This window comes from Porites lutea, chromosome 12 (genome assembly GCF_958299795.1).
Source record: "Porites lutea chromosome 12, jaPorLute2.1, whole genome shotgun sequence".
Lineage (NCBI taxonomy): Eukaryota > Metazoa > Cnidaria > Anthozoa > Scleractinia > Poritidae > Porites > Porites lutea.
The window spans coordinates 3,768,165-3,784,364 of NC_133212.1; the positions used below are offsets into that span (position 1 = coordinate 3,768,165).

At 40.6% G+C, this 16,200-nt stretch overlaps 1 protein-coding gene across 1 annotated transcript in view; it reads left to right on the top strand.

Moving 5' to 3' along the window:
- The window catches only part of LOC140921917 (uncharacterized), a 39,884-nt gene extending 33,655 nt beyond the window's left edge, over positions 1-6,229 (top strand). Inside the window, exon 6 of the mRNA XM_073371915.1 lies at positions 2,985-6,229. Within this exon, the coding sequence (XP_073228016.1) occupies positions 2,985-6,229 (3,245 nt within the window). The remainder of the gene's footprint in view (positions 1-2,984) is intronic.
- The last annotated feature ends 9,971 nt before the right edge of the window (positions 6,230-16,200 follow it).

The window sequence follows — 16,200 nt, forward strand, 5'->3', positions numbered from 1 at the left end:
AAAGTAGGGGTGACTAAAATTCGGTGAACACTTTATTTATTCCAAGGGAAGTGGCTCTGTGACTCAGACAATTTTAAGCGTACCCATCCGGCCCCCTCGGGAGTTTGTTAAGTGCTGTTTTCCCACTGTGGGGTATTTGTCTTCAAAGTTGTACACGGGGGTGGGGAATTTGTCATTTATGAATTTATTCTCTTCTTCAACTTTTATTGTAAAAAATCCATGACATTTAAAAAATGCATAAGTAGAAGCTTAAGGTGGCTCGATACGGTTTTTCAGGGTCAATACCTCCCAAGTTTGTGCATAACCTACGTCGCCATAAACAAAGTTTTGGAAACAGTGCCACCACCGTTGTATTAGATGAAGATGAAAATTTGTTATGATCAGGGTTGCAACGGCATCGGAGTTGTCATCGTAACGAAATGACGCTATTACCTATTTTACTTGCAGCAGTATATCTCGGCACTGGGAACTGTTCTTCGAAAATCATTCACGGGAGCTTTTTCCTCCAATAGCAGCCTCGAGGTTCGTGAAGTTCTGTAAGAGCGTGATCGAAATATTTTGGGATAAAGATTTTGTGGTTAGAAATACGGTAAAAAATGGACAATCTTGGTGTTCGGCTGTTATCTGTAGAAAACGAAACGCTTTTGACATGCAATTTCACGTCATAGTAGTTTCAGTCTTTTTAAAAACGTGTGTGAAAGATCAAGGAGATAGCTCCAGCCGATTGCTAGAAAGAAGGATTTGATTAGTATGTATCGAGGCGCTTTTGTTAGCGGTTTTGTAAACATTTTGGTCTACTTTAACAAAGTAGCGAATAATTTTTAAACCGCTTGATAGAGTTTTTAAAAAAATTAAGTTTCTTGAGATTAACCTTCCTTTTATATGACCTTTTAGTTTCAAGATTATTGATTTATTGTAAGGCAGTAAAATAAGGGCTAGAATTCGCTAAAATTTTGGCAGAAACTTTGTTTTTACAAGTGTGAGCTTCTCATTATTCAGGGTATTGTGTCCAGGTTTCATATTTTCGTGCACAACAATAGCTAGCATTTTTACATATTTCAAATGCATTGTTAGTTACTGCTGTTCACGTGAAAATGAAACTTGGAGACAATGCCTTGAATAATTAGAGGCTTTCACTTGTAATGACGAAACTTCCGATAAAAAAGTAACGAATTGTAGCCCTTATTTTATTACCTTACAATATATCAATAATCTTGAAACTAAAAGGTCATATAAAAGGAAGGTTAATCTCAAGAAACTTAATTTTTTTAAAAACTCTATCAAGCGGTTTAAAAATTATTCGCTAATTTGTTAAACTAGACCAAAATGTTTACAAAACCGCTAACAAAAGCGCCTCGATACATACTAATCAAATCCTTCTTTCTTCGAAATAATAGTAAAATAGGTAATAGCGTCATTTCGTTGCTATAACAACTCCGATGCCGTTGCAACCCTGATCATAACAAATTTTCATCTTTATCTAATACAACTGTGGTGGCAATTTTTCCAAAACTTTGTTTTTGGCGACGTAGTTTATGCTCAAACTTGGGAGGTATTCACCCTGAAAAACTGTATCGAGCCACCTTAAAGATAGACGTGGTATCTCAAGACATTCTGTTTAATCAAAATGTTATCGCCTTCTACCGAACGCCAACCAGAAGAAAGTAGCGGATTTTGAAGAGAAGAGCACCCCATTGTGAAAAAATAGCCTGAGTTCTCAGGCGTTTCTGAGGAAAGGATAAGAGAGAAGCGATAAAGAGAGAGAGAGGGAATCTCCTTTCCCCCACCCCCTTAGGAAGACCTGATACTAAGGCTATGGAAAAGGATGGGTTGAGAGGCATTGCAAAAAATGGAATTAAAATTAGCTTTGTTAGCAAACATTTTTATCAAGGACTTTATTATTATGTTTCACTTTCACAAGTAAAGTTAAAACTGTTTCGACCACTTACGCGCTGCGTGTGATTTTTAGCCTCTTTTGAAGGACGCATACCGTTTGCCTCGTTCCCAGGGTGAGGAATTTGCACTCCTTTGCCGCACCCTGGAGTTTTTGTATGAATCTGCTGTACCCAGTGTTGGACAATTGCAGCTTTCCTAAGGAAAACTGACGAATGCTCGGGGGGAATTGGAATTGACTGAGCCATTATTGTTCTCGTTTTGCTCTAAGAATCGGCTTCGCTACGTGGTGGCCGATCTTGAGACCTAAGAATAACCTGGTCAAATAGCTCTAGTTGATTATCATTCTCTTCCCTTACACATCTGAAAAGTATCTTAAAAATTTGGACTTTGTCCTGACCTTCAGGTTGTTTACTAATTAAGTTTAAGAGAGGCCCTTGGTTTTAAGTTAATGTGTTTATTTAATATATACTGATTCAGGCACTAATGGAAGTGTTTGTTTTATAGAGGAGTTATGAAACTTTTCGACCACTTTAAGGAGGGGCTATAGACCTATGCTCTCAGGGTTAAAAATCATCCTTCTCCTCTCGGCGTCTATAAAGAAAACTTTCAAAAAGTTTAGAAAATCAAGATTCATTTTAAAATGAGAATTTAACAGCCCTGACTTTGAAGCACTTTGCTTAGCTTTCGCAAATTTCTTTCGTTTGACGGCGGTGAACCTGTGCACAGTCGAGGGGTGATTAAAGTCTAATAGACGGGTTGAGACATTTTGTTTTAATTAAAGTGTAATATCCGAAACGCGGCAGAGTGTAAACAGGACTGCGGTTAGTTGAACGGCTTCAAGTTCTAGATATGTTCATTTTTAACATAATTAGTGGGGTTTTATCATTCAGATAAGGTGTAAAGTGAAAACTTAACCGTTTCCGTCAGATTTAAAGACAGGTTGTTCGGTTTTTTGTATGTGAATAATTATTTTGTCAGTGTTTTAATTCGCTTTAACGTGTTTTATGGTAGCTAAGCTTTTTGTTTTAGTCTAACGGCGTGTTGTCAGGCGTGCTACTGACTACTGACTGAATTTCTTTTTCCCCCAGAAACCTCATGTATGAAATCGTTCGACCTGAACTCCTGTCGAAGCAAACTAGAAGATCATTACCAAAAAACAGCAACTGTGCCCACTTCTGTTTGGAGTAAAAAAGCCGTTGTTGACATTCACCAGATTTACACTCGACTGTCTTGGGTGAAAGACGAACAAACCCCAGCTGGACCAAAACAGTCTGAACTGAAGCATTACAGTGACCTGTTCAAAGCAAACAAGGACGGCGCCATTCCAAAGAGAATACTCGTGCAAGGGCAGACGGGAATTGGAAAGAGTACGTTTGTTAAGAAGCTGCTTGTTGATTGGGTTGAAGTTAATAAGAAGACTAGTGATGAGAAAGCAGCTGTTCTGAAGAATTTTGAGCTTGTGGTTGCTGTGAATCTCAAAGAAGTATCCAAATGTCAAAGCCTTAAAGATGTCATAAGTTTCTCTAATGTGTTCGCAAAGGAGGACAAGTATATGACAGAAGGCCTTGTTGATTATATCGCTAACAATCAACAAAAAGTTCTTCTTATCTTTGACGGCTACGACGAGTACCGCTGTGGATGCAATTCAGAAATATACGAGATTTTCATTGGAAAAAGCCTAAGAAACTGCCGTGTATTGATAACAACTCGTATTTCAAAAGCTGACGAGCTACGAGGAGGTGAAGATCTGCAAGCTGAAATCACGGGGTTTAGCGAAGTGGACAGAAATGACTTTATGCGAAGATTCCTTAGCGACGAGGAAGTATCAAACTTGAGAAAGCACTTGTATGAGAGAAAGCTAAACGAACTGGCGAAAGTCCCTTTACTTCTTCTGTTTCTCTGTACTCTGTGGAAAAGGTCAAAACACTTTCCAAAAACTAAAACTAAATTGTATTTGGATATTATCGAGTTCGTTGTAAATCACAGCCATAGCAAGCAGTCGTCACGTCGTTATGTGGAAGTAGCATCTTTCGAAGACCTCCTCTCTGAAATGGGTAAAGTTGCTTTACAAGGTCTTCTGAACGATGATCAGTTGTTTGAATACGGTCAGTTGTCCGATTCAGTTCGTTGTGACGAAAGCGTCTTCATCGGTTTGCTTCAAATCACTGAATACTCAGAAACCCTACGACCAGTTGGATTGGTCTCCTTTATTCACAAGAGCATCCAAGAGTTTCTGGCCGCATGGTACGTCACCTACAGATGTATACCTGAAGGCGGAAATCTCGGTGAAATTGGAGTGAAGTTGGAGGAGTGCTTGGCTTTAGAGAATGTTTTCCAGTTTATATGCGGCCTGAGTAAAGATGGAGCATCGACGGTATTCAGGCATTTGAAGTCTGTCAGAATCTCGGATCCGTCGCTGGATTTATCCAAGGCAATACCGGACGTAGAGAACGAGACAGACGAGCCACTGAGTGACGTCACTGAGCGTCAGGAGAAGTTCAGAGATTTGGTTTTATTTTCATTTGCAGAGGTTGAATCAGAAGCTGAGTTTTCAAGTTCTTGTTTGGATTCGCTTGGGAGTATTCTTCTTGTTTCCGATTCATTCCCTAACTTCCTCTTGGAAAAGGTGATTGATACAAACTCGTGGTCTTTGGTTTTGACTGAAGGTGACCAATCTCGACGCATCAGAGCTCTGGGGTACGGAGGAGGCGGAAACCTAATCCCAACGCTGAACAAGATGGTTAAAATACTGTTTACAAAAGGTTCTAAATTTCTTAAAGTTGCAGAATTTCTAGAAAAATTCAATTATATTTGTGGTCATTGTAAGTGCGATTTTTCCTCAGTACTTTGTTTCCGTAACGTCCAGGTCTTCTTTTACATCACACAGTTGGAACTGGGGTGCGAGAACCACACCAGGCTATTCACTGACAGTGTTGTTCCTCCTCATGCAGTACATTCAACTTCAGGACAGTTATGTGTGAAATTCCTGAAAACTTTTGGGTATTACAGTACTCGATTATCCATGGAAAGTCTTGGTTCGGTTATCAAACATTGCAATAATTTGGAACGCATTGATTGCTATTTCGATGATGTCATTTTCGATTCTGACGATTCTGATGATGACAACTTCGATTATAACGATTCCCATGCTCATGACTCTTTTTGTCATCTCTTGGAGCAAGTACAAAATCCTAACAGGTGCTCTTTGTTTATTAAGTTTTGTGCCTTAACATCAACGGGAGCGGTAAAGCTTGCATCTTTGTTACCAAGGTTTGGAAACGTCACTTGTCTTTGCCTTTCCTTGGTTAAATGCTCAACTGATGCAGTAGTAAGATTGGTTGCTGCTATCAAGCACAAGACTCTGAAGGAACTGTTCTTAGGTGAAATCAACCTGATATCAGTGGTAGTCGAGGCGCTCTGTCAGTCGGTGTCTGAATTATCAGCTTTGGAAGAACTGAGGATACGTACCTCGGATGGATACCGTTTGGCTGCAGGTTTAGGTCCCATATGGTCGTTACCAAGACTGAGGATATATGGCTTGACTGATTCCTCTGCTGAAGCAATAACCAGATTGATTGATGTTTTTGATCACAATAATATTTACAGGAAACTGAAACTGGAAGAAATCAATCTGACGCCTGCAGTAGCCAAGGTGCTCGTTCAGTTGCTGCCTAAATTATCAGCCTTGCGAAACCTGACGATAAAGAGCTGGACGGAGTGCTCCGATGAAGCGGTAACAAGATTGATTGACGGTATTAACCATAAGACTCTCGAGGAACTGAAACTGAGTAAAATGAACCTGACGTCAGCAGTAGCCGAGGCGCTTGGTCGGTCGCTGCCTGAATTATCATCCTTACGAACACTGAGGATAAAGGGCTCGGATGGATGCAGTTCACAACAAAAGGAAATGGAGGCGCTGTTTGGCAGATTTAGCAGACCCTCTTCTTTGACTCAATTGTCCATCACTCATGTCAGTGCCAGAGGAAGTCTTGGTTCGATTGCGAACAACCTGTGTTTCTTTCCCAACTTGACAGTATTAGAACTTGCATTTGGAGGCTTAGATATAGGTGAAGCTGACTTGTCTGATTTGCTCGAGAATTTGAAATTCACTCCTGATCTTCGATATTTGACCCTGATGGAGAATCCACCGGGACACGCAGTAAGATCAATGGTCCCATACTTGATTGAACAGCAACAACTTTGTGAGGTTTATATTGGGCATCGAAATTGTTCAGCAGAAGATTTGAAGTATGTTCAGGAGGCCGTCAAAGAAAAACGACCTCAGCTGAAAATTAAACCGCCGTGGTGGTTACTGAAAACCAGTCACATCTGAATTCCGAATTTCTGAATTCATGGTAAGGCGAGTGATAAAAGAACCGTACATTAACTTCCTGTGAATATTAAGTCGTCTAGACTTTTGAAGTTGAGACTTGAAATTTATCTTAATTAGTATAGAAACTCCTTAGTGGCTGCTGTGAATAATTCAGATTCAGAATTGAACTTGAAAAAAGTGTTAATTTCTCTTACAGTACACTCTCAAGCAGATATTTGTAGATACATGTATACCTCCTCCCTCCCCCCCTCAAAAAGAGAAGCCTCATTTGCATAGCAGCTTCTTTATTAATGAAGATGTGGTCTATGAATAGATACAATTTATGAATACAGTTACTGAGACAAATCTTCAATTGTAGCCCTAAAGTAATATGGTGTACTGTTAGTGTAAACCTTCGGCGCGAAGCTTGAAATTGTTTATTGACTACGTAGTAATCAAGCTTCCTTAATTTTAGAGGTTAAATTAATAACTCGTTAGAAGGGTTTGTTTACTTAATCAACATCCAAATTATAGTTTTATGAAGACACTATATAGAAAATGTAAGGTGGGGGTAATGAGTCCCGGAGACCTGGGGTGTGGGGACGTTTGCTGACCTGGCATGAGGTATACAGGATATGCAGTCTAAAAATGGATTTTATTAATAGACTAAATCCTGCTGTCACTTTTACAAGATCCTGACAGTTTTCCTAGCAAGGAAGACACCCCCATGCAAACGTCATGCTGCTGCCGTGCCGAATTCAATTGATTGAATTAAATTCGAATTTAGCGCAGAAGTAGCACGACTGGTCTCAAACGTCGTCCTACTGCCGTGCCGAACTCAATTCATAAATTATAAATACATTAGAATACATTTTAAAGGTTCACTAATCCGCTTTTCGAATTTTACTACGTCAAAAAAATTACCTTTTGTTGAAAAAAAAAAATTTTGTTTTCAACAAAAGGTAATTTTTTTTGACGTAGTAAAATTCGACGTCTGAAACCAAGTCGTGCTACAGTCGAACTGAAGTTGAGACAGCTTAGAACGCCTGTAGCACGACGTTTGAAACGGGCCTAAGCCTACTAGCAAGCGTCTCCACGCGAGTTTGTTGGCGAATGTTGGAACGAAAGCGGAGAAACGGAAGAAGCGGACTCGGGCGGAAACGCTTGCTACGGAGGCATTCTCCGTTACGCAAATAAGTCACTTACTAAGTGTACTGTGTTATGCAGGCCCCAAGAAAGGGACATCGAACCCGTCGTTTTATGTAGTAAAAGACAATGTATTTAAGTGACTCAAAAAGGCCGAATGTTAACGGACTATCGAAAGCCACACGTTTTCCTTTGTCAGGCGCAGAACGGCGTTCTCCACTCTTAATAGGGAGCTTACGAATTGACGACTTTCGCACGACGACGCCGTTGGACTGCGTGACAGGCTTACTGCGCATGCTTATCTGGGCACTTGCCGGCGTCGCGCCAAAGTCGACGCCGTTGTTGACAGCGATTCGCCGGCGTCCTAGAAAAAGCAGGACGTGAGACTAATTTTCAAAGTTTTCCCTACATAGCTCTACATACTTCAGCGGATTTTTCGAGACAATTCAAGTATCACATTAGGGACATGTTCTTTACATATGTTTTCGATTTGTTTGTCTTTTTTCATTGGAATAACCACCCGAAGAATCAACACCATAGCTAGCTGTAGACAAACATAAATTAACACCGAGTGAAACCATATTGGCAAGATGGTACCAAAAATACAATCAGACCATTGCAAGTGGTTATCTCATCACAGTAACTACAGCTGTTCGGCAAGTTTATTAATGCCCTCCCTGTATATAAACGCGCCTTGCATTGGTCCTTTGTTGTCTCGTCTAAATCCGTAGTTAACTCTGAGTATGTTGACGAAACGCATAAAAGTACAAATACAATGAAATACTCGTCCTTTATAAATCTGTTTCCATAAGCGTCTGCAATACGAGCTCACGTTTCTCTTATGAATTTAGACATTTTGGTTGAACGAACAAGCTTACTTGTGAAAAGAAGAAAACAAACTTCAGAAACCGCGGGAAGATTTGCCTGCCGCGCGCACCAACGTCGTCGTCTTTACTACGAATCGTAAATTCAAATTTCTACAAGACGGCAACGCAGAACCATAACGAGACCCAGCGGCGGCGTCGTTCGAAAGTCGTCGATTCGTAAGCTCCCTAATGCCAGTTTACACTTGTATCTGACAGTGATTTTTAATAAAAGCGTGCAAGTTGAATGTGGTGAATGATTTCGTCAACCATTAATATTAATTCTATCACCCATGTATAGGCTGGCCCGATTATTTAATCCTTCAGGGTATCAGTGGTACAAGTAAAAATGCCATCGTCAATTTGCCAATCAGGTTGAAAAGGAAATTCAAAACGCACTTCCGGTAATTCGTTGAGTCTTTTGGGGGCCCAGAATAAGGATCTCGGGGCTGTTTGGTAGACGTTACTAACCGAGGTTAAGTTACGTTTCCTGCGATGCAGGCTACTTGTACAACGGACAGATTGAATAATCTGGGCAGCCTATATACGAGCTCCCCTCCCCGCAGAGGGACTTAATCAAAGTATAGTTTCGTTTGTGGCGCAGGCTTAAGGTCAAGTAATGAAACAGTTCGAGAGTTTAGCAGCAACGTTTTTGAGCGACGCATGTCAACCGGAAGTGGACTTGCACTCTTGAGCCGTGATATTTTTTGGGCAAATTGTCCTTGTCACTATTATCCATGTCTTTATAAGAGTAAAGACACTCAGCAATACAAATTATGTAGCGTCAAGGTATATTAAAAGAGAAAAAGGCTCACTTCCGTTTGACGTGCGTCGCTGCTTAAAGTCGCCACTAGTTTCTGTGCTTGACCAGATCAAGGGCTATGAATGCTTACGAGCTACCTCCCCGTTCAAAAGACATAAGGAAAACTCCTTTCACAATTAAAGTGTCCTGAAGGAGGAGTACAATGCAGTCCCATTTCTCCGTCAAACGAGAAGAAGAGGGAAAGAAGCATTTGATACGAAGAACTTCCTTTAAGTAGCCTGAATTTCAGACGATTACTTCGAGTCGTTTGTACTCCCTCAGTTGCCGAGGGAGTGAAAACGACTCGACGTAATCGTCTGAAATTCAGGCTATCCTTTAAGGGGATCAATTTTTTTCACAAAATTTTCGCTATGTCATCTTTGAGTGATTAAATTATTAAAGCTTGAGCCACACTCGCAGATTGGTCTTCTTTAGAACCTCAGTTTAGGGGCTTTTAAACTAGACTGCACAACAGTCGGTTTTTTTCTTTAAATTGGTTTACAGGAGAAAAGAGCAGAGTAAGAGACTCACGCGCGCGAAGCGCGGGAGCCTCACACGCCCTACGGGTGAGTGGGGCGGGAGAAAAAAACCTAGCGTCTCTCCCCAGCCTCGCTTTCCGTTTTCAGCTTTTTGTTAAACTGTTCGTGCGTACAGTGTACTTGAATACGCAAAAATACGAACTGTTTTGCAGTCTACTTTTAAACCTACTCTCCGACAGGCATTCTAACTCCTTTCACATGCGAGTCTTTCCGAGACGAATTCTTGGCTTGCAACCACGTCAGAAGGCGGTTATGTTGGTAGTGTGTTGGTGGTCAATACAACAGATTTTTTTTCGAAGAATTTACATGAAAATAGAGTTTAGTTCCCAGAGGAGAGAAATGCTTTTTGTTCTCGACCACCAACACACCACCGTGACGTCACGTGCAAACCAACAATTGTTGATGTGATCAACATGTAAATAACCGAACTTTGCCTTACTTCGATGCGTGTACATACTCTTTACCTGTTGAACACCTGTTTGATGCAAGCGAGTGCGGAGCATTATTTATTCCCGACTCTCTGTATTACAAGGGCTTAACACACCATTTAGTCTCGCTTAGATAAACATTAGGAAATAGGGTATTTCAGGGATCAAGATTATACCTTTGGAGTGCCCTCTAACGTGATAAAAAGTATTATGGGCTATGGAGTGGTTGGAGAGCCTTGTGGCGTTATACAAGGCAGTCCTGTATAGCATATACCTTTTTATTAGTCTCGCTTGCTTGAGCAAGAGCGAGACTCTTAAAATGCGAACGTTTTTTTTTTTTTTTTTTTTTTGGTGGGACCTAGTTTGTAGACCCCGCGTTCTTAGCGAAGACCGTGGAAACTGGGGATAAGAATCGTGACGACTTTCTTTGTATGGAAATGAGTCTCGTGATGAGAATGCAGTTTATTTCGGCGATGACTGAAATGACGCATGTAAGTTTGGTAATGACGTAATTTTCCTCGAATGGAGGCCCTTGATTTTCGTGTAATTATGCACGACATGCAGGCACATCCCCAAGCAGGATGAGAAAATATTATAGCGGGGAAATCCTCAGGACTTTGTGGCTTTTAAAGGCGTTACGTTTCTCACAATATTGTCGCAATTACAGGAAATGTACGGTTAAATAGATTCACTTTGTTTTATGTATTTAATTGATAGATTTTCGCAGTTGTTACGATGTGAAGTCGTGTTGCACTTCATAAATTCTTGAGATATGAAGTATCCACTGTCACGTAATTTTTACGAGCGCACGTGCGTACAATTTGCGTTCGCAAATAAAATAAAGGCAATGTATGAAAGGCTGCACGTACAATTATGTAAGCGTAAAAGTAGAAACTCGCTTAATTTGACGTTTAATCTCAATACTTTATGTCTTACCTCTATTTGATTTACGTGATTAAAATTTACGTGCGTTAACGTGCGGAGCCAAAAACGCATCAGTGGAAATCCACCCTAACGTGTCACGGGTAGCTTTGAACTTGACTAACCGCACACTCTACTTGCAGCACTTCGTGTCCATAGTCAATAGAAATCCCATATCGAGCTTTTCCGGAACGGGTTGGTCCAAGAATTCTATGGCTTGAAAGCGTTGATTATTTTGGAACAACTGATCACTTCAGTGGTCGAAAAAAAAAAGAATAATCTTAATGAGCAAAACTTCAAGGTTTACTGGAAAATCAGGATCGAGGATCGAGGATCGAGAAATCAGGGATCAAGGATCGGTTAAAAAGAACTTGAAAATAAAATAAATAAATAAATCGTGGATCAGTGATGATTTGGGCCGCAGACTGTAGATAAATTTCACAGAGCATAACCCCGTTCGCTGTACTGAACGCTAAATTCAAGTAAACTAATCCGAGTCTGTCTGAGTCAGTGATTGTTTTGACGAGAAAGTGAAATTTTCCGGGAAAATGAAACGCTTTATCCTGGTGATACTGTAATACAAGAAAAAACTTTTAACGGTTTTTAATTTTTAACTCGTGGGGACGCGCGAGCGTACCACGAGTTATTGCAGGGACAGGGATATGCAAATGAGTCACTCGCTCACTCGTAGTAGACGGACTTCGTAATTAATCGGGTCCGAACTCGAGAGTGCGAAGATCTATCGCTTCCGAAGAAGCACGCGCTCTTGAAGTTCGGTGGGATCAAATTCTTCGCTGAGAGCGTGCATCGTTCGGCGTTCGCTGCTCAGACTCAGAGTTTTCTTTATGGCAAATTTTCTACAGCACGGTTAGAGGTCTTACCAAATTTAAGACACGTAGGAGTCTTTCAAATGAGTACGATGGTTAACTTGGGGATTGGATTTCAAGAGCCTTTGACTCGTCCAGGCGTTAAACTTGACAAGAAAATGAGCAATTACTCTTCTGACTCCGAAAGATCACAAGGGATATACAAATTCCAGCTTGCTGGAAAGTGATCTGAAAGTAAGAAATTGTCATGCCATGCTATTCTTAAGAACCTGTATGGGCCGAAAATGGATGTGATTTTGACCATTAGCTTCAAAATAACAGCAGAAATCGAGATAAGAAAACATATGTTTTGCCTCCTACTTCGCTGACGATCGGCTTTGTAAAGCACATGTATCGGCTTTGTAAAGCACAAATTTTCTTTCATTCGTTGTCATGAAATGCGTTGACATTGTTTTTTCACTGTCAATAGCTCGGTTAACGCAGCTCGATCATACTGAACGAATTTGCTGGCGGAAGTGCCATGAATAACGCATTAAGTTAAAGAGTTTTTCTTCGTGGTGTAGTGGTATAGTAAAGTCGCATACAGCCGAAGGTTCCCGGGTTCAAGTCCTGCTTTGTACCGTTCTTTTTTTTATCTTCTTTCTTTCTTTTTTTCCCGTTTTTGGTTTGTTTTGTTTGCTTATTTGTTTTGTTGTTTTTCTATAAATATGTACCTAAATAACCGTTATTTAATAAAATGCAATAAACAAAAAGAAAAGTATTGTGTTTGCAGAGCAAAGATAGTATTAAATATATTGTACATGGATAAACAATCTGAATTTCTATCATTTCCTACAATTTACTGTGGGAAAACCAGAGTTGATAACCATTTGATCATTTTCTAAACAATGTTCCCACGAGTTGACGATAGGCTTTCTTTGATTAAGTATACATTTGCTTTCAGTACTCCTTATTTTTCTTGTAATTGTTGTATGCACAACCCCACCAGCAATGCTGATCTTTTTATTGTACCATAAACTAAGGTTCTTACCTACCCACCTACCTACCTACCTATCTATCTATCTATCTATCTATCTATCTATCTATCTATCTATCTATCTATCTGTCTGTCTGTCTGTCTGTCTGTCTGTCTATCTGCCTATCTGCCTATCTATCTATTTATCTATCTATCTATCTAAAATGCATGCTGTGTACAACTCTAAATATTGTACTCTGAGACTGTACGGAGATATTAAAAGTAGATACTAAGCAGCTATGGAAAATGTCATTACTTTCATGCGATATTGATATCTTATAAAACGGACAACAAATTCAGCAGGAATACGCGCGAACTGAATTACTGTGTGTTGTATAACGTTCTATCCAACTTACACTTTTTTCCTGTGCTGAACATATACTGTACCGAGCCGTGTCTTGGTCCGGCACAAAGAAGCTATGTGTATTTATACTGACAGAGTCATAGGCCCCTGATACCGATAAAAGTCATCGTTCAATTTTTCGAGTGTAGAATCCCTGAAAGAGTACTCCTCAATGGAGCAATATCAATATGTAGAAGGTTTTCAAAGGTTTCACACCGGTTTGAGGCTAAGATGTGCAGTCTGTCTCTCCTTGCAATTTTTACTTTTTGAGTATATACATTATGACATACAACACTCGTTTTGTATTCCAAACGAAAAAGTAGTATAACGGCACCGGGGCCTTTGACATTAAAACTCATCTCCAAACAAGCGAGACTCAACGCTACTAAGAGCGTTCTTGTTTAAACATATTTTATTGACGAAGTTTGCCCTAAGAGTAATAAAAGACTCATCGAGAGGGCTCACTTCGAAATATCATTAAATCCAAAAAAAAATACGATAAATAGTAATTAGTCAAACTGGGAGCGGCAGCAAAAAGAAGAAGATATTTAAGGAATGCTAACAGGCGGAACATACATATCTGGGTACTTTTGTAAAATCTCTTCGATTCAGATATAAAAGGCCGGATATAAAAAAAAATCATTATTTTTCTCCGGAGACTGTAACATTGATCCAAACAGAGAAGCGGTATAATTTGTGCTTTAAGGTGATGTTACACGGGACGATTCGCAACCACGATTTTCAACCCAACACTGGGTTGCAATGTTGGAACCATGTTGTAACCTCTCAAAACAATGTCGCAACAATATGAGGGTCTCAATGGGGTGGTGGCATTTACGGTTATCGGCTAAAATTTTGGCTCTTTTACGGCTATCGGCTAATTTTTTTCAGTTACGGTTAACAAAAAAGTTAAAAATTGACTTCTTTTGTTTAAAAAAGTTAAATGTTAATTAACCTGTATTTTTTGTATCTTTAAACCAAAATAAAGGTCTTAAGATCATCTCGGGATATGAAATAAGCTATTCTTTTGAAAAATTTTAACATTTGATAAATCATACTTTTTATAAAGTATTCCACTTCTAATATTATTTTACACATAAAAATGTCAATAGTCAATTTAAAAATAATCTTTGTGAAAAAGCAAAGCGACACGCGAATGCCTACTCTCAAGGCCGGGGCGCGACATTCATTACAACAGAAATGGCCGTTTTCACACTAAAGACGGATTATCCGTTTGATGATTCGCGTCAGATAGGTAAAACGTCCTAATTTGAAAATGGAATAGTTTAAATTTTGCATGAACAATCCGCCTGACTTTATCCTTCAACTTCGACGGACAGTTTGAAGACGGGATTATCCGTTCCAGATAGCCTGTGTACAGCCGCTCCTTCCCCTCAGAAAAAAAATCGGAGAGAGGGTGTCTGTCGGGAAGGGGGCGACTGTACACAGGCTAGTCTCAGACGGATAATCCGTTTCTAGTTCTAGTGTGAAAACGGCCAATAATAAAATTCCCGTGTCCAGTGTTTTTAATGGTAGCGAAGGACTGTACGGAACCACTGTCAGCTGTTTTGCCTTGTCCGTAGGCCTTATTATTTCGCGCGGCTAATTCGTTTCGGGTCACGTGGTCCGAGCGAGTTCGCCACCGAAATGCCTTGACCGAAATTGCGTGGGAAGACGCCGTACAGGGACTAGGCATGGCAATGTCTACCGTAGCGTCAGAGAAAAACAGGGGAATGTTGTTTATCGGCAACTTGTTTTACAAACAGTTATATCTCTTCGTGTTGTTTCACTAGTGATTCGAGGGCACGACCTTCTGAAAATCGCAAATATTAATCCCCAGCAAGAAGCAACACTTTCGCTATGGAAAAAAAATAAGTTCCCCGAGAGAGCGGCCGACATGGAAATGGGTCTTGGTCTTCACCTATAAGGCGCTTTACCTAACGTGCGCACGGAGCCACACTAGCCGGGAAATAAAAAACGCAACCATAAGTGAGTTTAGTACCTAATTCCTTAATAGTAGCAAATCTAGGGAACAATTTCTTTTACGGTTAACTTTTTTTTACCCTATTTACGGCTAACGGTTAAAATTTTTCAATTTTTACGGCTATCGACTGAATTTTTGGCCGTTTTACGCCTATCGGTTAACCCCATTGAGACCCTCCAATATTGCTTCGCTGTGTTGCGCTAATATCGTCGTTGGAAATCGTCTCGAGTAACATTCACCTTTAGACAGAGAAGCAATACCTGTCAACCAATATGCCAGCAACGGCTGAGGAAAGCAGGTTAGCTCTAAGTGCGTATAATCCATATTAAGGAATAGCACGAGAACATTTTATGGAAAATCAGTAATGGATAAACTTATGACAATATTGGTCTGTGGTTTTATTGAAAAATAACCTGTTGCAGACGTTGAGGTAGTGGGGACAGCGCGCGGGAATGGAACGGGAAATGAGATCCAATGACGGATCTAGGGGAGGAGGGCCGGACCCCTACCTTAATTTAGGGCCAAACCGAAGCCTGTTCCAGGATCCGTTCTGAACGCCTGGAACAGGCTAGGCCACGACCGAGATAAATATTATTTTGAGGTAGAGCCCCCTCTTATCGAAGAGACTGGATGAGCGCGTGCCCCCTCCCCCGCCCCCCCCCCCCCCCACCCCCTTACTAGAAGATTTAAATTTGCCGCAGCGGTCTCTCCCTCATGATTCCCTCTTTTCTGTCCGCCCCACGCTCGCCGCCAACCCGCTCCGCCGCCCATTATCTGAACGTCAAGAACAGGCAAATTAGAGTCAAAAGTCCTGAAACATGACATTTTTTTAACCCGTGACCTCACAACAACCCTTCCCACTACACCCTAAAGAAAGTCTACCTTTTCTGGAAGGTTCTGCAACCTCGTCCCCAGGGCTTTTCCCTAAAAAAATGGGTGGGGCCCACCTGCCCACCCATTTTTTTAGGAAAAAGCCCTGGGGACGAGGTTGAAAGTTTCTTCCGCTTTCAACTTCCGGCTTGTCCTGATACGTTTTCGCTTCCCTTGCTTTTAAAGATTTTGTGAGATTGCTTGAGTCCAAAGTAAGTCAGCTAGCTGAACTCTCTGGGCAGTCAGCGTTAATT